Raw genomic sequence first — 21,673 nt, forward strand, 5'->3', positions numbered from 1 at the left:
CCGGTAATTTGGATGGTTGACAATCAGATCAGATCGATCGGACCGAAATTTTCCTATGTTCTTCTGATAAATGTTGCGGGTCCAATGACAGCTTAGCTTTCCCCCGGGACAAACTTGGCCTTTTATAGGCGGTCAAGCTGATAGATCCTGGTTACACAGGAGTTGCAGTGGTGGTAACGAGAGGTGGGAACAGATAGATAGGATTGGCAAAAAGATGACGCTACAGAACTGCTATGCCATGCTGGAAACTACCTCAGAACAGAAGCTTGCTAAGTCCTGTGACATTTATCTTATGTTTACGAAAGGTTTTATCTTTCTGTTCCAATTTGTTTTTATATTCACAAAAGGTTTACGGTAATCCTTAGGAACTGGACATGATTTACATTATTTTTTGTTTTAAGCTGGTGTTTCTTAGGATTTTGACTTCATTTATGACTTCTTCCACCAGGTCCCAGCAAGGCCGAGATCCAGTGCGCGGACAGCAAGGACGGCGTGCTGTCCATCAGCTATAAACCCACTGAGCCTGGCTACTACATCGTTAACCTGAAGTTCGCCGACCACCACGTGGAAGGCTCACCATTCACTGTTAAGGTAAGAAGACAGATTTGACTTTCACGGGTTGGCGGTCAAGTTGTAGATCCTGGCTACACAGGAGTTCCAGCGATGGGAACGAGAAATGGGAACAGTCCAGTTGATAAGGTAATAGAGAGTATTGTCTTCTGGCCGTGGCTGCGTGATCGCCACTCGAGAACTTTTCTCCCCAACAGCTATCAGCTCCACGAGCTATATGACCTGTTCACTGCCATCTGAATTTAACAATTCTGCGGGCATTACCAATAGCAATTCAAAAGACAGTATTTGGGAGAATTTACTATGAGAAGGGACGCTCTCTGCTATAAGCCCTGGCTACTACATCTTCAACCCGTCTGCTCTTATGATTGTTTCTTGTGTGATCTCCTTTGCCTCCTGTCACATCTTTAACCGCCTCTGTGGTCTAGTGGTAAGATCACGTGCTTCAGACGCAGAGGTCCCAGGTTCGATTCCTAGTGGGGGCAGATTTTTCTGTTCGGTTTGGTTGATGGTAGGGCTTGCTCTAAGTCTGTTGCCATAACAACAATGTTAACAGCATTGTTGTGTTCCGGCAGTTAGAGGTAAGATAGCCAGTTCCTCCGTGGTTGAGGATTCCAGGTGAAGCTCGCTTCCACCTTCGGCCTGATCATCACTTACCTTCATGTGAGAAAAATACAAAAAATATTAGTTAATTTTCAAATTCAATTAGTGATAAGTCTCCTTAACTTTCTCAATAATTACGCGTTGCGTGTCTTTAAAAGCTGTTATATTGTTAATGAAATAAATTGACCTTCAGAACTAACACGCGTTTTAATCTGCCTGTTTATTTTAATTAACGCGTGCGTTAATGATTACAAAATTTATAATATTGATGATAAGTATAAGAAACGTGTTTCGATTTAATTCAATTCAATTAAGTTCTGTAATCAGTTAACTGGTTGTTGAATCCGCTACTCCTTCGATACTGAACAAACAAAGTTTTTGTATCGTTCGTTTCACCCAAATGACGTCACTGCTGAACAAAGGCCTCCCCCATGGTTTTCCATAATGAACGGTCCTGCGCTGCCCGCATCCAGGCTCTTCCCGCGACCTTTACCAGATTGTCGGTCCACGTAGTAGGAGGCCTGCCCACGCTACGCACGCCAAAGTTTTTGTATCACACTATAGTTAGTTAGTTTCAGCCAAATAACGTCCACTGCTGGACAAAGGCCTCCCCTAAGGTTTTCCACAATGAACGGTCCTGCGCTGCCCGTATCCAGGCTCTTCCCGCGACCTTTACCAGATCACACTATAGATCTAGCGCTAATCAGTCAGTGCTTGAGCTATGTGAGATGTGTGATTATGACACATTATGACGTGACAGTGCATACAAATCTGAAGTTTCACTGACATTTGACGTCACAAAAAAACCCTCCTCATGCCGTTCTCATACCTTAGGCACTGACTGAGTTATGTGGGTTCCCAAACTTATTTAGTCTACTGCCCACTTTGAGAATACATTATTTTTTAGCGCCCCCCATTTTTGTAGTCATGAGTCGAGCTCAGTCGGTGTCTAAGAGTCCTCCTAGTAGATGACGCCTCCCAAGCCTCTACACAACGTCCCGATTTTTTTTCTGGGTCTCTTACCGCCCCCCTTTAAGCCTGCAGCGCCCACAAGGTGGCGTTATCGCCCACTTTGGGAAAGACTGTGTTAGATTTATAGTTATTTATTTATCACAGCATCTACTAGCTGTGCCCGCGACTTCGTAAGCGTGAAAATAGTTTGAATAATATTTCCCGTTTTTGCAACATCTTTCTTTACTGCTCCGCCCCTATTGGCTGTAGGGTGATTTTTATAGCCTAAAGCCTTCCTCAGTAAATAGGCTATCTAAAACAAAAATATTTTCAAATCGGACCAGTAGCTCCTGAGATTAACGCGTTCTATCTAGTAATAAACAAACAAACTCTTCAGCTTTATAATATTTTAGTATGATTGAAATTGCGGCCAATATTAGAGGTTTCTTTGAATTCCCCATTTAAAATGTCATCTTCTTAATAATACCTCGTCCTCAGGTCACGGGAGAGGGCAGCAACAGACAGAGAGAGAAGATCCAGAGGCAGCGCGACCCCGCGCCCTTGACGGAGGTCGGCACCAATTGCAAGCTCACCTTCAAGATGCCAGGTAATCTTGAAAATTGAGAAATATATAAATAGCTTGAGAAAATCGAACTGCTTTAGGCGGGAATCGAACCCACGGCTTTTCGTTTGCCGGCTGCTCTTCCATTTGAGCTACTTACACTGGCTATGAACCCGTAGAAATCAAGTGTGATACGCTGTTACGGCCAATGTTGAGAAATATGTAAGAGAAATTCGCTAGATCGTGAATACGATAGTGCCACACATTTGTATGACCAAGGGCTATAAATACGGTTAATATTTACGCCATCCTGATGAATACAAACCTAATTGTATTCACTAGGATGGCGCCACTGTAGAGTAAGGTCCTGTGATTCGTCAGTGGTGCCACTTTTTAAAATGATAGTACCTCATTTAGTTACCTCATATAATCATTTCTATTATTTAATTAATTAATTACTAACTAACATAGTTTTAAGCTTACATTGTTAATAACTCTATAAAAGTATTATTTTTTTTTAGTTGGCTAAAAAAAGACATTATAGATTGTCTTTACATTACAAAATTTAAAGGAGAGCCGCGTTTTGAAAGCTCACAAAAGTCAATTGAACAGTGGTATCAACAAGCTTAATAATCTTCCATCTTCCCTCCAGGCATCACCTCCTTCGACCTGGCCGCGACGGTCACCAGCCCTGGAGGCGTGTCCGAAGACGCCGAGATCCAGGAGGTAGAAGACGGTCTCTACTCCGTCCACTTCGTGCCTAAGGAGCTGGGCGTCCACACCGTCTCCGTCAAGTATAGGGAGATCCATATCCCTGGTGAGTTTGAAAGGTTAAGAAGAAACACCCGTTTGGCTATCGTGGGGAGTGCCAAATCCTCCATTTGCCTCTGGTACATTAGAGTCGTGCTCCTGCAGAGACTAAGGACCTGATGATGATGATGATGATGACCCATACACGTGTTGGTAACAAAATGTTCATTGACTAAGAGCCTAAGACAAGGAAACCATTAATCTAACTAAGGTCATCTACCGCAAATGTCACCATAGTTACTGTCAGCTAACCTCTTGAGGTCGTCAGTCCATCGAATCAAGACAATTTATTCCACACCAAACAAGTAAGACATAATAATGGTTCAGTTAAAGCGGTTGTCGACCAGTAATAGAGTCGTATTCAAGTACTTGTTTAACCGGGTGCTTTTCAAACGTCATAAATAATGTAAGTAATTACCGATTTTCGCAGCAAGAATCATTCCTTGATAGAGCTGATGCTCTTTTTTTTTGGGGTCAGTTTGTTAAAACCACTACGGGAATCCTTGGCCTGCATCTTATTCAATGGAAAGTGATCATCAGACCGATGGAAGAGCGGAGATTTACTTGGAATCCTTAACCACAGAGAAACTGGCCATCTAGCTCCAACTACAGAAGCTCATCTCATCAAAATCTCATTTTCTTCCCCCAGGATCTCCCTTCCAGTTCACCGTGGGTCCTCTCAGGGACTCCGGGGCTCACTTAGTCAAAGCTGGCGGTAGCGGCCTCGAGAGAGGCGAAGCCGGGCGCTTCAACGAGTTCAACGTATGGACTCGCGAGGCTGGAGCTGGCCAGCTCGCCATCTCCCTTGAAGGGCCCAGCAAGGCTGAAATTGACTTTAAGGACAGGAAGGACGGTTCCTGCGACGTGTCGTACAAGGTTGATGAGCCTGGTAAGTTGTTATTATTATTATTCTTGCTAACATAGCTATAAGAGCCATGGTGTTCACCCTCTAGCTAAACTATACTATATATAGGGGTTCCTTGAAGGGCCCATAGGCTAAGATTGACTTCAAAGACAGGAAGAATGGCTCCTGCGACGTATCGTAGAAGGTTGAAATGACGACCCTGGTAAGTTCTTTTTTATTCCCTCCAGTTAAACTTTTATTCTTATGAGGTGGATTAAGAGGACGTTCATAGTTTAAAAATAAACAGGTTGAAAAACATCTTGGGTGTATTTTACATCGAAATAAGTTATTTACGAGTGCGTTTTACATTTTAACAAAAAATTAAAGCACATAGTCGTGGTGACACACGGCTCCCTTTTATCGGAGGCTCAGCCATAATCAACAATTCAAATCCGCCCCCGCCGGGCCCGTGCGGACACCTAAAAAACATTATAAATACTGAAATGCACGTCATAAATAAACTTAACTTGTTCCTTATTCGAATGTCGACCACGCCCATCCAAACACCGGCCAATGGCGGACCGCTGGCCGCGAGCGCGGCAAAATTTACCGCGAACCATTTTGACAGTTCGATTTTTTAAATTTCTTTCTTGATTTTTTTTTCTTTTTACGCTGACCACGGAGACGTGTGTTCCTTTTTTACGCAATGGATGTCGCGATTTTAGCGGCCAGTGATTACTCGGATTTACGATACGCATTTTTGCTAATGAAAGTCATAATTCGCGAGGATTCCACGGTTTTTGCCGTTTTGTGTTAATTAGGGAAGTTTATTGATACATCGTTTTTGTATAGGGGTTTTCTTGCAGCAAGTAATATTTTTTACAGTATCGATAATCGTGACTTATTGAAAAACCCTTACATACTCGGAACAGCATTAATTACCCTGACCTTTGTTAGCTTCATGATTATATTTATTGTTGATTTTTTTAATGAGGACTGAATGAGCTATGTCTCATAATTATAATTATTATTAGACTCCAACATAGTGTAGGTAGGTACTAATTTTTTTCCCGTTTTTGCAAGTATCACTTATTGTTTTCAACAGTGTTGATTAATTTGTTTTTTTTTTTTATAAAAACTTAAAAGTAAGAGCTTTCTATAGGATGGAATTTGATGAATTGCTGAAAAACGTAAAACAAAACAAATCAAATCTTCTTTTGGTCTTAAAAAATAAAGCGAGCGGTTGCTTTGTCGGTCTGTGGCTAAAGCGTTCGAATTTTAAACAGTTTTTAAAAGTTGCGTAGTAGACAAAAAAAAGAAAATGAGCAAAGTTGACGAATAACGGTTAAGAAGCGAGTTGACACGTTCAAGTGAAGTTCAAATGAATAATGTAAAATGAAGACATGCTATTAGATGTAGACTTCTTAATAAAGAGAGTTGGAAGAATTAAAATTAATGTATAAATAAACATTATTATTATCCTTTGCATAGCATTTTCTAAGCATTTCCTCAAATAACCAATTAAGTGGAAAATACAAATCATCATTTTTTACTCTAATTTCCAACTTGAGAGTTGAACCGAGGACTCTCCAATGTATTTTTTCTGGGACGATTTTTTTGATGGTATAAAATTGCAGTAAATATTACGATTTATTAAATCTACTAAAAATAATGATTGTTTTTCGAATAATTACGTAAAGTCGCTCTGTGATCAATCCAATCACCAAACGAAACCAAAAAAATCTGCCGCATTTTCAAAACAAAATTATGTCAATACAAAATGAGACGCACAGTGGTCAATCGCCCGCGAATACCTGCTCCAAAATAACTGTCGCCTCAAAAATTTCAAATTAAAAACTGCAAAACTTAAGTCATTATTATTTGGGATAGAAAATTCTAATCGGGATACACTTATGAAGTCCCAGCGCAAAAAGGGTGCGGTTCTTTGTCGGATGCTCTGACATTTTTTTGTACTGACGAATACAATGGGACTGCGGACAAATTTAGTCCAAGCTCGCATTCCGGGCTGCTGGTGTTTAAGAATCATTTTAATTGACCGCTGGACCGAGGGGCGTTGTGAAAAAACTTGATAAGTGTAAGTAAAGTTTGTGGTGAGATGGTTCCTTCGAGTTTTATTAACAAAAGTGTTCGTTTGGTTCAAGTACATCCTGAAGTTATTAATATTAAAAATGTAAGATATCTTACTATGTCAGCCTATCGACATGCGCGGGAATCTTATCATTTTATTGAATTGCTTCTGTTCATCGATTACCATAGATAGATGGTAAAATTATGTCTGTGGATTTATGGTTTAATGAATGAACCGTTTATTAACTACAAGTCATCAAATTAGTGGATATTCCCTCGAATACTATTTTTGCAGGATCCCATTTAGTAGTACCTTACGTGTTTTAATATTCATATTCACGTTCACGCGAACATTCCGTTTGCAGTGTCCCGCAAAAAACTAATCCATTCGAATTTGTAATTTGAATTACAAACACACATAAATGTGTGTTCACATGAAAGTCCAGTTTTACGGGATCCAGTAATGCAGGATCTTCTTCTGAATCTTTGTAATTTAGCTTTGAAGATTTGAATTTGAAGTTTTCCTAGCGCTTTATCCTCATTCTAAAGACTACGGAGCCCTAAAAATCCAAAGATCGGGAACAGACTACGCGCTATGACGGAATGCCACTTTTAGACGGGTTTTTTGGCCAGCGGGCTCCTTTCGCTCCACTGGGCAGTGATAGTATTTCGAAGATGTGTGTTTTAGGTATACCTAAGTTGATGCTAAGTTTTTATTCGGTTACTTACTGCATTCCTGGCTCCTTAGTTTTGAAACTGCGTTGCAGTTTTTTTTTTCGTATTTTTTTGTGTTTTTTTACAGCGAATATACAGGTCAAACTAATTATATTGTTTGCGTGTTTTTTTGCTATTAATCGTATTATAGTAGGTCATCATACCTAATTGTAGCAGATTGAAAAAAATGCAGGTTTTCAGTTAGTTAGTTATGTTTGTGTCTACGATTACTATTTAAGACCTACTTAATATCACAATCCCTAGCATTTTGTCATAAATATCATAGAAATTTTAGCATTAATACTATTCGTAACATAGAAATCATCGCCATGGAAACTTTCGTGAACCAAAAGGGAAAGTTTAAAATAGATCCTTTAATTTTAGCAATGTGTTTAACATTAAAACTTAAAACGCGTAACATAATTTGTAAAAGCGTTGCGTGATTATAATTGTGTTGACGAACATAATTTTAAACCAAGGATCATCGTTTTGGCATAATTTACTTCGTAATTTTCTGGTCGTAACTAATGTTTAAATGAATAAGCGAAATAAACATACACATCTGTCTAAACGTTCATAAATACCAATGTTTCCGGTAGACTAGTCGCTTGCTAATTAGAAAGAATTTAGCATAGCCCAGGGATGGCGAACTAATGGTACGATCCATCATAATTTAGGGCACGCCACCAATCACAAAATTCAGTTTATAAATAGTGCAAATGTGTTTTGTATAAAGATTCAACCACATAAACCGGCGCGTTCATAGGCCAATAATTGACGGGTCGCGCGAACTGTCATGGGTCGCGCGACTTGTCATTGGCTTATGATCGTATTTGCTCTCATCAGTTAGTGCCACTGGTAGAGTCCTGTTTCTCGCCAGTGGCGCCACTTGTACGACAAACTTATTATAATATGGCACGGGATTATTCCCACCTCTCGTTCCCACCCCTGTAACTCCTATGTAGCCAGGATCTACAGCTTGAACGCCATAAAAACCCAACCAGTGAAGGTCAAGTTTATTCCGGGGAAAAGTTAAACTGTCATAATAGGACCCGCAACGAAATTAATCAGAAGAACATATGAGGAGTTCGAAGTTAAGTTTCGACTTTCCTCCATTGCAAAGCGGATAACAGGTCATTATTAGCATTATTAGGTGTTATTTGATGGCACGTCTATGGCTACATCATTTTTTTAGAAAAGTGGCACGTTGATACAGAAAGGTTCGCCATCCCTGATAGCCAATATGGCATAACATTGGCTGTTAACAATAAATTACTCATCAACACTAACTAAAGTTGATTATAAAATGCAAATATTGGGGGTATTAGCAAATCAAATGATCCCAGTCCTGTTTAATTCCCACTTAGTGGCAGCTGCTGCGATTATTTAAATGTTAATGATACTTCAATTATGAACAATCGTTTTGAGGAATATTAATATAAATGAAGCGAAATGTGTGAGCTTTGGGGGTTGTAAACTTATGTAACTAATGTGAAAGTTTTTTGATTTTGTTGAAAATTTTAATTTTTAACATGGTGGTACATAATGTATTTATGTTTCTAATATTATGAGGCAGACCGCCTAATTTGTGCCTTCATTTTGGTATTTCTTTTATGTGGTACTGTATTTATTACCTACCTATTATTGTTACCATTGTTACTATGAATAAAGCTACATTACTAGGAGAGTTTAAAAAGAAACTAAATTTTTCAAACAAATAAGGATTATGTTTACTGCAATATGATATACCTAATATCTGCAACACATTACAAAGTGAAAACATTTTGAGAAGCTGAATCACTGTTTAGTTGATTTTTCTCATACTTATCCCAACTAATATTATAAATGCGAAAGTAACTCTGTCTGTCTGTCTGTTACGCTTTCCCGCTTAAACCTCGCAACCGATTTTGATGAAATTTGGCATAGAGATAGTTTGAGTCCCGGGAAAGAACATAGGATAGTTTTTATCCCGGTTTTTGAAACAGGGACGCGCGCGATTATGTTTTTCTGTGACAGACAAAATTCCACGCGGGCGAAGCCGCGGGCGGAAAGCTAGTTTATCCCATAAAGTAAAGTAGAACCCTTAAAGTATCACAAACAATTGTTATAAACGCAACAATGTAAGCACCCAAACTCTATCACTTCCGTAAGTTTTCCCTCTAAAACGTTCCCACAGGAATTCGAAAGTGATTGAGACATTTTTTCTCCCAAAACAGGTGTAACAGCCGATAATGACATAAATCCCTTCACCTGTTCCCGAAAATCCTTAAAACTGAAAGAGGAAGCGCGCCGGGCATCGAACCCGGGACATGTCAATACTACCACTTTGCATCAGACCTACATCATTATTTCGGCGCGGGCGGGTTACACCGGAGTTCTTAACCGAAGTTTACAGTAACTTAACTGTTGATATTATTCTTATGAGATCGGTCGAGGTAGGTAGGTAGGTAAAAATGAAAAACGTTAATTTGGTAATATTAGGTAGGTACCTAATACACTCGTCGTCAAATAAATCGCACCTCCCGCGACTAGCACTTTGAAACGTATGCTTCCCCACTTCCCACCAATATTGACACCATTTAAAAGCCTAGTTCTAAACTTCATTTCATTAAAGGAAAGGTTTTTACCCTAAAAATGTGTCTTTAAAAGGATCCAGAGTCACTTCTTCAAAAAATTGGTAGTTATGTTTGAGCCAACTTTTATGGCCATAAAACTGTTAAGTTGGGATTAATCGCTATCCATCTGTTAAAGAGGACACGTGTAATCATTATTTGGTTTTATAAATATAAAATTTGGTCCAATTGATCCCAGAGGTGAACCCAAAGTGAGGTCTTTTTTCAAGTCACATTTATGGAATATGTTAATCTTTTATTAAGAAATTAAATGTGTTTTTCTTTAAGGACATTTATTGGGCTTTCAAATAACACCAATATTGTCGGGGTACCATGATTGTGTCAGAAGAAAATCTTTAAAGTTCGCGTCGCGGAAGGTGCGGTTTATTTGATGTTGAGTGTATTACCAAATTAAAGTTTTTCATTTTTTTTTTAAATTTCCTACATTTAGTCGATTGAAGGACAATTATGAAAAATAGGAGAAGAATATTCATAAAAATTAGAACAAAAATAAAACTGAATCAAGAAATAATTGATACCTTGAAGAATAATGAGCCAACATTAAAGAAATTAAAATTAACTAACGTCAGCTTACTGCAAGGCCTCATCGAAACGTTATTTTTAAGAATTAATTGGTATTTTAGTAGAGGGCAACTTAGAACCTAGTGACTTCTAAACCACTGATTTTCATCAATAAAAATCATGCAAGCTACACTAGCTAGCAACCAAGGAACTATAGGTTTTATGTTAATTAACCCATGCTAACATTTAACATAATGTAACGGATTGTTAAACTAAACTCTTACACGGTGCAACCGGCCAAACTAATTTCTTAGCAAAACGAAACGCAAAGAAACATTCTAAAAACACGAGAAATATTTTTTTGCTCAATCCGCAAAAACTAACGAAAAAAGAAAAGTCGAATGTAAATAAATCTGTAGCTACAATATGCCCACCGCGACGATCCGCGCCCGTACGTATGGGAAGGTCAATGGGGAGTCGGAAGGATCTTTGAATGGTTCCGTACCTCTAGGAAATACATCTCTTATTAAGAAAGATTTGTATGGTCTTAAAACATAATGCCCGTTTTCACTATCACACATAACAAGACATTTATTTTCATAGGGGTCACTTAACAATCAGGGATTGATGGTGAAAACGGGCATTACATTTCAATTTTTTTCAGATACACAGGCATATTATTTTAGTACGCGTGCAAGGCCGCTAGTTATTTTATAAAGCCACGTTAATACTTATAAGTTTTAGGCAATCGTAAGCAATTAAACTTTTCCAAAATACATTGAGAACGAGAAGATGACAGAGTTAAGCTTGTGTTAAGATTATTTAGATTTGAGAAGATAGTGTAATTTAAAGACCAATAGTTAATTAGATCTATAAGTTTTTAAGTTTAAGTGGCAACTCATTGAATAGTTAGTCGGTGTTCTTTAAAACACTAATAATATTATCGTGACGCGATAGACATTGAAATTATTTTTATTAGATTTAGAAAAGGATCCTTCCTAAATAAACTGGTCCTTAGTTGAAATTCCCCAAAAAAGATACAAGTGTTTGAGGTTTGCAGTTTTCATTTCGTGGCGCAGACCCCTGCAACCCAAATGCGAAAATTTGAATTTGCAGCCAGACCTGGAAAGAAATATTGGAGGCATCGTTAGTCCGTTATTCAGATTGAGTGACATCCCTCCCCTTTGCGGGTTTTTTCTCAAAATTTAAATCGCGTTTTTGCCCACTTTCGTCGGGTTTTTAGCCCACTGTGCAAATTTATATTTGTCGGTCCTTCGTAGAGGAATTAGATTATTTATTTCCGGTGTGTTCTTAATTGGGCTGTTTAGTTTGTTTATCTTATTTTAGAATTCATTAGGTTCATGTGTTTCACTCGTATGATTTCTTATTGTTTACATATAATTTTTTGTTTGGTCTTCAACAATTGACGTGTAAGCCATCAACACCTTTTTACTGCGTGTTTGAATTATACCTATTAATTGCTTATTAGAGGTATTGTTTTAATTAACGGGCGGGTCTTTTTTCTGGTATATGTACTTACTCGATGAAAGCTGGCAGATATTTTTGATTTATTACGATAATTGACGTTTTCGTATTGCGTGATATTTAATATCACGCGGCTGATTTAAGATTGGAAATGTGGAAATGAAACTTTCTTCCTGCTTGTGTCTTTATTATACACATGACCTGTGCGCTACAATCGTTTTTTGAGAAGATTATGTCCGTATTTGACTTGAGTTACCAGATAAGTTAGAATAATTAGAGGTTTACTACTTTAATTTTGTGTTGAAACATGTTTTTTAAAACTGACATGCCTGTATTTTATATTGTCAGAAACTTGATTTCTTACTCTCCTGTATAACTTAAGATGCTTTAGAGCAGTGTTCCCGCAAACTTTTTGTGTTCAAGGTACATCTAGGAAAACTAAATTTTTTGGAGGTAAAACCTCCAAAAACCTCCGCATTGTTAGTTACTTACTAAAAATAAGTTTATAAGATAATCTTATTTTTTAGAGGCACACCATCTAATGACCACGCAACACCCAGTCAAGTGTGCCGCGGTACACCTTTTGCGGAACACTGCTTTAGATACTAGTCGTATACATTATTTGCAAAAAATTAAAATTAGCAGTAGTTTTTTGGCGCTCTGCATAAATAATCATTAATTTAATCTACATTTTTCGGACTACAAGTTTCATCATGAACATAGTCTCCCCAACCCGTCCACGCGTCTGGCCCGCTGGCCAGACGGGTTGACGGTTGACGCTCAAGCATTCCCTATCTAATAATCCTCAATTTGCATCGGAGAGAGGATAGTCCTCATCCATTTCTCTCGTTAGTGGAGACAATAACCTATGATGATGATGATGAACTAGCAGGCGCTGTGTGAAGTATCCCAGGATATTAATTTGACAATCTTTCTCCAGGTGAATACCGCATCGGCCTCAAATTCAACGAGCAGCACATCCCAGACTCTCCCTTCAAGGTGTACATCTCCCCAGCGGTGGGCGACGCGTACCTACTGGAGGTAGCCCAGTTCCCAGACTCGGCTCAGGTGGACAAGCCAGCCCAGTTCTACATCAGGTTCAACGGGGCTAAGGGAGAGCTGGACGCGAGGGTAAGTTTCTAATCTTCTTCTTCTTATTACTTACCATCAGGTGATCCGTCTGCTCGTTTGCCTCCTGTCACATAAAAAAATTTATGTTTACAAGATGGTGCCAGACTTAGTTTTCAAGAAGTTAGAGAGATGTCACTGACGTTGCGACACGCCGTGCCGCTGCGACGCCGCTGTGGCGACGCACCGCAACGTCAATGATCGTGTGGAATCTCTCTTAGTGTTTGACATGGATTAAGGGAAAAACGACTTAATGTGTCTCCAAAGCAAAGAATTTTTTTCGAAATTGGGAATCGAACCAATACATCCGTAATAATGTTCAGAAAGTAAAAACTTTCTTAGCACTGGATCGTTACTGCTAAGTCGAATGACTAGACTACATTTTGTTTCAAATAAAAATTAATTCGATAAAATTACGAGTAAATGGATCTTTCTCAAATTGTCTAATTCAAATTTTTGAAACGGTCACCCAATCTTTTCAATTCCCTAACTTTTATCTACATCATATAAATTCCAAAAATGCACGAAACCCGCCCCACAGTCCATTTAAGATTTATAAACTGACCACAATAAGTCTTCCAATAAACAGACCGTTTGATTTATCGTGTGAACATGACGCCGACTGTACGTGATTTATGATCGATGGGTCGGACTGTACGTAATATTTGATGTACGTGGGGTCGGAAATTTTGGGTATTTTTTTCCAGAATTTGTTGGGACGTGCACCAGTGGGTGTGAGATGAGAAATGTTTAGGAAGAAAATTCACGTTAGTTTTAGAGTTCAGAGATTTACGCTCGTATTCACAAACTTTACTATGAGGTCTCACAGTGCGCGTGGTCGCACAGGGTGACACACGAACCAATCACAGAGCTCTATTTAACGCTGTGCGTTCGATTTGCTGCTTTATTTAAGCAAGCATCGTTTGTGAATACTGGCATTAGTAACTACTTAAGTACTTTAGTTACATGATTTTTCGTGGTGGCCAGTATTATGTGCATTATAATTTAACATTTGCTACTAAATACTATGAATTGTCTATAAAAACTATAGTAATCCTGTTTATTTAAGTTATTTCTTCTTTATTAAGGTAGGTATGACATTTCAGTCTATTGAAGTTTATGCAGGTAATAGCAGTAAAACATTTAATGTGACTTTGATTATATTTATTCATTAAAATGGTCCCACATACCATGGAAAATAGACGAAACACGCACGGTCAAAGTTTTATAATTACTCATTTTATCTTAATCTTTTAACATAGTGTTCAAATTGGTAACATTTTTGAAGATGTTACCAATCTAAACACTATGTTTTCTCGCAAACTGTGGACGAAGTCGCGTGAACTAATAATGCCAAACTAGTGTTTCATTGCACAGTGGGCCGGGGCCGGCGGGCGCGGGCAAAAAACCCAATAAAACCGCGGCACGTGACCTGAGATAAATCTCGCCGCTAATATTTTATAAAAGCGATGAATACGGAACTTTGCGTGATATAAAAGATAATATGGCAGTTTCCCTTGAGGTTTACTTTTTGATTTGTTGTTTGTAGCATAACGAAGTAGTCTAATAAAAAGTATGCAAAGCTAGTATTCTTATTCTTATTACATATTTTATGATAGAAAATATATTTTTGAGCGATTTGGCCCCGTAGTTGAGAAATCTTTTGGACACGGTTTCTTTCTTGCACTAGAAGTACCCCAAAAAATATTTTTTTTGCTCAACCCAAAGGTAAACTGGTCGAGAATGCTTTAGTGCATTAAGTTCGCCTTATGTACAAACTTATTTTGGCATAAAAGTTTTAAATAAATAAATACCTACTTGAGGAAAAGTATGTATTATTTGGACCTTCTGTAACATTGCGAAGTGAATATGAAAATTACTTACGCCCATATTCACAAGCATTGCTACGAGGTCTCACAGTGTGCGTGGACGCACATGGTGACATACGAACCAATCACAGAGGTCTGTCCAACGCTGTAAGTTCGATTTCCTGCTTCACTTAAGCATGCATCGTTTGTGAATGGGCGTTATAATAAAAGGACTGAATCATATTATTTTCGTTGTAATATTTTACGAAAATAATCAGATTCTGTGCTTTGTAGAGCACGGAAACAACCGTCTAAGGTAGCTTTTAAAGCTTACAGTACTTAATCTTATACTCTACGTGACGATAGCGAAACGACCGTGCCCCATATTTTGACTAGGTGGAGAGTTTGTTTAGACTCCTAGAGTTAGGGCGTGTAGAGCTAGAAGCTTGAATCGATGGCTTTTAAATATGCGACTTCTTTTCTCGACTTGGCAATCAATTTGTTTTTGGTGGGATATACTTGGTTTATGGTTTTAACACCATTATTTTTACTCAAAATTGTGCAAATAAATATTTGAATTTGAATTCACTTTTAGTCTAGGCGCAGACCACCGACTTTTAGGTGGCCAATAGTGCGGCCCGATTTTAATTTGCATGAAGAATCGGTCGATACCAAATCGGTGCAATGTGCGCACTTCCATACATCTCCATACTGATTAACAGCCCGACTCAACTATCGACCAAATAGAAGTTGGTGGTCTGCGCCTAGGTTTACCAAACTTTTCAACTTCCTTCTTTCTCTCCAGGTGATCTCCCCTTCAGGCAAGACCGACGACTGCTTCATCCAGAACATCGACGGAGACCAGTACTCCATCAGGTTCATGCCGAGGGAGAACGGGGTCCACAATATCAACGTCAAGTTCAACGGGGTGCATATCCCCGCATCTCCTCTTAGGATCAAGGTACGTAAGATAGAAACATAGGTAGAAACTATTATGCCAGTTTTCACCATCCCTAATTTTTAAGTGATCCCTATGAACACATTAATGAATTTTGTTTTCATAGGGGTCACTTAAAATTAGGGATTGATGGTGAAAATGAGCATAAGATGTTTATTTTAGGGTATGTTTCGTCAAAGAAATTCTTTATTAAGTCTTTTATTAATATAATTTCAGTGGTCTTCTAATAATATTTATAAATTCGCAAACAAATAACTATTTATTAGATGCTAATCGATGTAGTCATATTGAAAAAATATTTATTTATAAATTGAGCCTATTTCGACAGCGATATCCTGTTTTTATAGTTCGTTCGTTTCAGCCAAATGACGTCCACTGCTGGACAAAGGCCTCCCCCAAGGTTTTCCACAATGAACGGTCCTGCGCTGCCCGCATCCAGGCTCTTCCCACGACCTTTACCAGATCGTCGTTTTTATAGTAATGACGGGAAATAAAATTCTCAAAATACAATTAAATTGGCGGCCAGTGTTCATTATTTGAGATTTTTATTTAACTAAATTAACTGTGCAGGTGGGAAAAGATGACGCCGATCCAGCGGCAGTCCACGCCCACGGCCCAGGGTTGGGCTCAGTGAAGACTGGTAAGCTATGTTGTTAATCAAATACTTCTTAATAACCAGACAAAAGCATCGTTATCGTTATGTTAGCTTTCTTCTCAGTATTTGCCAAAATGTTGGTCTCGAAGCGTTCTAAAGCAAAAATCAATAATATTTTATCACATTTGTTACAACGCTAAACATCTGGCAATTCTTCAACTATCCCGAGATTAATTTAATAAAGAAGAAATAGAAAAAAAAAAACGATTTCTGTAACTTTATAATGAAAAATGTAAATTACCTACCTACATTGAAAGTAAAAGAAGTCCACTGTCGACCTAATCTACAGAGATCCACGTGAAATCCTAAAGCTACAGAGGAACTTACCTTAAAACATATCTTTAACTGCCGAAACATATACTACGACTTAGTCTCAACATTTTTATTATGGCGACAGATTTAGGTCCGACGGGTGGTAACCATAGCAAAAAGCCTTACCATCGACCAAACCGAGCAGAGAATCGAACTACTGGGAATCGAACCCAGGATCTCTAGTATACTTTCCTTTCACTCACATACTCACCTACCTCTCACCTCCAGGAGTGAAGACGGACCTCATCATCGACACCTGCAACGCTGGCGCCGGCATCCTGGCCGTCACCATGGACGGACCCTCAAGGGTCGCCATGGACTGCACGGAGGTTGAAGAGGGCTACAAGGTAAAGTGTACCTACCCTATAGCGCGGGCCGGTTTTGGCGCATAATAAAATACAACATCTATATATATGTTACGGTTAATGTGATAAATTGAAAATTATTAATAATAACCGGTTATTATGAATAATTACCGACAGTCGCGGTAAAAGTGATAAATGAATCACATTTAACAATGATTATTTAATAATTCAAGCTTAGTACTAACAAATTTCATAAAAGAGAACAACATCTTGTGTACGTGCTCGTGTACAGCCAAACTTTTGAACGTTTTGATATCATATATTAATATAATTTGGCATAATGAGTTTGGAGTGTTTCTTGCATAATATTACTTTTCCATGATGCCTATAACATAATGTTTTGATTTAAAGTGAAAAATAGGTTAAGGTGCGGCGGGGGTGGCCCTTGGGGCCACCCCTAAGCCGCCTATTTAGTTTTATACACACATAAATATATAAAAGAAAGTCGTGTTAGTTACTCCACTTATAACTCAAGAACGGCTGAACCGATTTAGCTGAAAATTGTCAGGGAAGTAGTTTAGAGCCAGGAGAAGGACATAGGACTTTTTATCCCGTTATTTATTGCCACTAAGGCGGAACAAAGTTCGCCGGGTCAGCTAGTTTTTTATAAATTACAGGTTTTGTCCACGGATTACATTTTTGGAATTTTGACCTGTCGCAGAAAGACTGTCGCGTGCATTTCTCTCCTTAAAAAAATCCCGATAAAATGTATCCTACGTTTTTTCCTGGGTCTTATCATTGAGCTATAATGTGTAATATTACGGTCTTATGCCCGTTTTCACCATCAATCCCTAATTTTTAAGTGATCCCTACGGTAACGCATATCAGGAATTTTGTTTTCATAGGGATCACTTAAAAATTAGGGATTGATGGTAAAAACGGGCATTAAACTAACAAAATGCCAAATTTCATCCAAATTAGTTCAGTGGTTTTATCGTGAAAGAGTTACAAACATTAATACTTCCTCACCAACGTTCACATTTATAAGCTCTATAATTTTTCTTTTACACTTCACGTCTTGTCTCTCTCTTTACTTACTCTATGTATAAACCTGTAGTTTTACTTATGCAGTTTATTAATTCAAGGTATTGTTTTAGGTTCGATACACGCCTCTGGCCCCTGGCTTCTACTACTTGAGCATCAAGTACAGCGGAGCCCATATCGTTGGTTCTCCCTTCAAGATTGAGGCTACTGGTGAGTTTCTTTTATAGACTGTATAATTTAGCCCATGTAGGGCTAGTTACTTCAACAGTGAAATAGTTCGAGCTATTATTTTAAACGTGAGCTAATTATGTGAACTAGTGGAGGGAAGTAACTATCCTTACGTTTCAGTTAAAAGACATCCACTGCTGGACGAAGGAGGGAAGTCGAACCTTAACTTCGAACTCCTCCTATGTTCTTCTAATTAATTTATATGCTGGTCCAATGGCTGTTAACTTTCCCCCGGGACAAACTTGACCTTCACTAGTTGGGTTTTTATCGAGGTCAACCTGTAGATCCTGGCTACACAGGAGTTGCAGCGGTGGGAACAAGAGGTGGGAATAGTCCCGTTGTCCTAATGCTATTTAAAGACCTAAGTTCTTAATTACTACCAAGTTGATTAACAGGGAGACAACTTTTAACGTGCACAATTATGAAGCACAGGAATTAAGATGCCTTTAAAGGTTAGATTGGTCCACTCAAGATCATCACGTAGGATAAAATAATAACTAGGCCAGTTACGCAATTATAGCAAAATTGATAGTGTTTGTATTTCCAAAGGTGTGACCATTAAAAACTTCACACTTTTTGAGATATTATCGAATACAATGATAATTAATTGTTTCCTCTTATTATGCCAGAAAAAGCAGTAATAATTCTTCTTAAACACACCCGTGGAATGCAACAAAAACCAAATTCTATGCTTTTACGGCCGAATGGATACCGAAAAAAAGAAATACCACAAGACGTGACTCTTTTAATTGATACCAAAAACGTTAAATACATTTTCTGTTATAAACGGTGAAGTTCTTTTTCTCCAATCAGTTATTGGGAAAATCATCAAGAATTTTTTTGAGAAAAACCGTATTATTGAACGATGTTTCCCTCTAATAGAACACGTAGTTTATAAAGGGGGTCACTTAATAAACTAAACAAACGGTACAGTTGATGGATGAAGAAGAAAAATACCAAATTAGACATCAAATTATAGGTACTATACTTATTTCTGTTGTGTACTTGTTACGAGCTTGGTAATAAAGCCATAGTTTTTTAGTCACTTCCAGTGATTTGATTGTTGAATAGTTATGCAATTTGGATAGCAATTTTAATATTAACATTATAATAAACTCTATTAGGTATTATTTATTTAGCAGTCAATATTTAGATTTAGACTTCATAATCTAGTATTTTATTGTATCTACATAACATTAAAAAACTACTTTGAACATTTTGGGTGTGTTAAAAAACTGTTAGATTTAAAAACTACAAAAATCAAATATCAAAACACAGACGTATGTGTTGTTCGCATCGGCGTTACATCGGCAAAACACGCTTTACGTGTGAGCCCGCACGGCCGTATGGAGATATTATGAAAACGCGTAAAACGTGTGCGGCCGCACAGACGTTGCGATCGAAAAAACACACCCGTACTTAGGTATGTGTTTTCAGCAGTGATCGTGTAAAGTACTGGATTCTAGGTTTATTAGGTATTCAGAAGTAAGATGGAAGTCTTGAAACGATGTCATCATCATTATCTCAGTCAAAGGACGTCCACTGCTGAACATAGGCCTCCCCCAATGCTTTCCATCTTGCCTGGTTATCAGCGGCCTGCGTCCAACACCTGATTACCAGAACAGAGGCTTCTAATATACTTACATTATTAATGTATTTACTCCAGGTGGAAACCTCGCCGAAGTCGGTGCGCAGGAGACATCCTCAGTCACAGTGGAGACGGTCCAGAAGGTCTCCAAGTCCGGCCAGAAGCAGGGTCCCGTGCTGCCTCACTTCAAGTCCGACGCTTCCAAGGTCACCTCCAAGGGCATGGGGCTGAAGAAGGCGTATCTGAACAAGCACAACCAGTTCACGGTGCATTGTGGTGATGCAGGTATGTTCCTGTTTTATTTGTGTGATCTTTCACTTATCTTTCAGAAAAATAAAGAAAATCATCAGACAGAATGTTCGCTCGTTCGTTCGTTCGTTTCAGCCAAACGACATCCACTGCTGGACAAAGGCTTCCCCCAAGGTTTTCTCAATGACCGGTCTTGCGCTGCCCATCCAGGTTCTTCCCGCGACCATTACTAGATCGTCGGTCCACCTAGTAGGAGGCCTGCTCACGCTACGTACAGAAAACAGAACACTGACAGAATGTACAGAGGGAGAAGTAAAGTAGTAGAAATGAAACAAAATAGCTACCCTGCATGATGTCATGTTCTGGGGTAGAAGGATCCTGAATATGACATTGACATCTTTTTTTTATGACATTATGAGTGTCTCACTGACTCTTGGAACAAAGTATCACGTACTATCGACAACTCATCACACTACATTTTTAATGAAACATCGAATTCATTACAAGTATGTAGATGCTATCAACTTCTAGATTTATCTTGAGTTGATGTCATCGAATGTGAAAGATAAACTGGCATTGTAACATGTCTAGCCAGCTTTAGGAGTGTAGGCCAAATACTCCATTTGCCTCTGGTAAATTAGAAAAGCTGGTGCTACAGTAGAAACTAAATTACCTGCACTTCATTCTTTCGCTTTTTGCATTATTTAATACAACTGTTCTCTAGGTTGCCTAGAACAGAACCCATATTTCTTTTTATTCTTGTTTTGTGTGCTGCACAAGCGTTTAACTATCGGATTATGATATTTTAATACTAACCCTTCACAGGCAACAACATCCTCTACGTCGGCATCTACGGCCCTAAAGGCCCCTGCGACGAGGTCCAGCTCAAGCACAAAGGCAAGAACAACTACGAGTGCTGGTACGTCGTCAGGGACAGGGGAGACTACATCGTCATCGTCAAGTGGGGGGATGATCACATCCCCGGATCCCCCTACAAGGTTGAGGTTTAAGGCGTGAAGGGTTGAATTTGACACACTGGATGTGTTCTGCGTTCTTTACTTGTACTCGCACTGTCAGATCGCATCAACACAAAATGTATATAGGCTGTTGATTTCGATCCTCGCCATATTTAGGGAGTTGATTATGTAGCTTATTCTGATCACGAATCAGTAAAAAAAAATATTTCGAAAAAAATTTAAAACGAACTTTAACTTTTTTAGTCAAAGAAACATACCTATTTACACTACCTACTTTACGTGGTTTCCTTCAGTAGGCTATCCGACATGATAAGCAATCTGCGTAGCTCGATGGTGCCGCAGTGTAAACGTATTGCAGTATTGCGAGCCACCAGTAGGGTTGATGTCGCACGGAAAATATTCGCTAAAAATTCCACTTTCGTTTGTAATTTTTTTTTATGGATAATACGTTTATATGTCAATAGATCACCTAAATAATTATGGCGAGGATTGAAATCAACACTCTGTAGAGACCGTTGCTCATAATGCGGGCTGCGATCACTTTGTCCTGACCGCAGACCACATCCAGTGTACCAGATCCTTGATAGCGTATGTAGTGCTTAAATTTTGCTAGTCGAGTATTCTAGTCATTGGTTTATCAATCTGGTTTTTATAATCTAT

General features: G+C 38.6%; 1 protein-coding gene across 8 annotated transcripts in view; it reads left to right on the forward strand.

The window, feature by feature from the left end:
* The window catches only part of cher (filamin A protein cher), an 83,696-nt gene extending 62,577 nt beyond the window's left edge, over positions 1–21,119 (forward strand). For all 8 annotated transcript variants that reach the window (XM_028315783.1, XM_028315795.1, XM_028315787.1 and 5 more), the window contains 11 exons: positions 449–591; positions 2,623–2,731; positions 3,339–3,503; positions 4,146–4,385; positions 12,702–12,892; positions 15,503–15,658; positions 16,226–16,295; positions 16,851–16,969; positions 18,085–18,181; positions 19,866–20,072; positions 20,862–21,119. In XM_028315783.1, the coding sequence (XP_028171584.1) occupies positions 449–591; positions 2,623–2,731; positions 3,339–3,503; positions 4,146–4,385; positions 12,702–12,892; positions 15,503–15,658; positions 16,226–16,295; positions 16,851–16,969; positions 18,085–18,181; positions 19,866–20,072; positions 20,862–21,046 (1,682 nt within the window). In that variant the 3' untranslated portion in view covers positions 21,047–21,119. The remainder of the gene's footprint in view (positions 1–448; positions 592–2,622; positions 2,732–3,338; positions 3,504–4,145; positions 4,386–12,701; positions 12,893–15,502; positions 15,659–16,225; positions 16,296–16,850; positions 16,970–18,084; positions 18,182–19,865; positions 20,073–20,861) is intronic.
* The last annotated feature ends 554 nt before the right edge of the window (positions 21,120–21,673 follow it).

Source organism: Ostrinia furnacalis, unplaced genomic scaffold (genome assembly GCF_004193835.3).
Source record: "Ostrinia furnacalis isolate ACB-3 unplaced genomic scaffold, ASM419383v2 OfSCF0322, whole genome shotgun sequence".
Classification (NCBI taxonomy): Eukaryota; Metazoa; Arthropoda; class Insecta; order Lepidoptera; family Crambidae; genus Ostrinia; species Ostrinia furnacalis.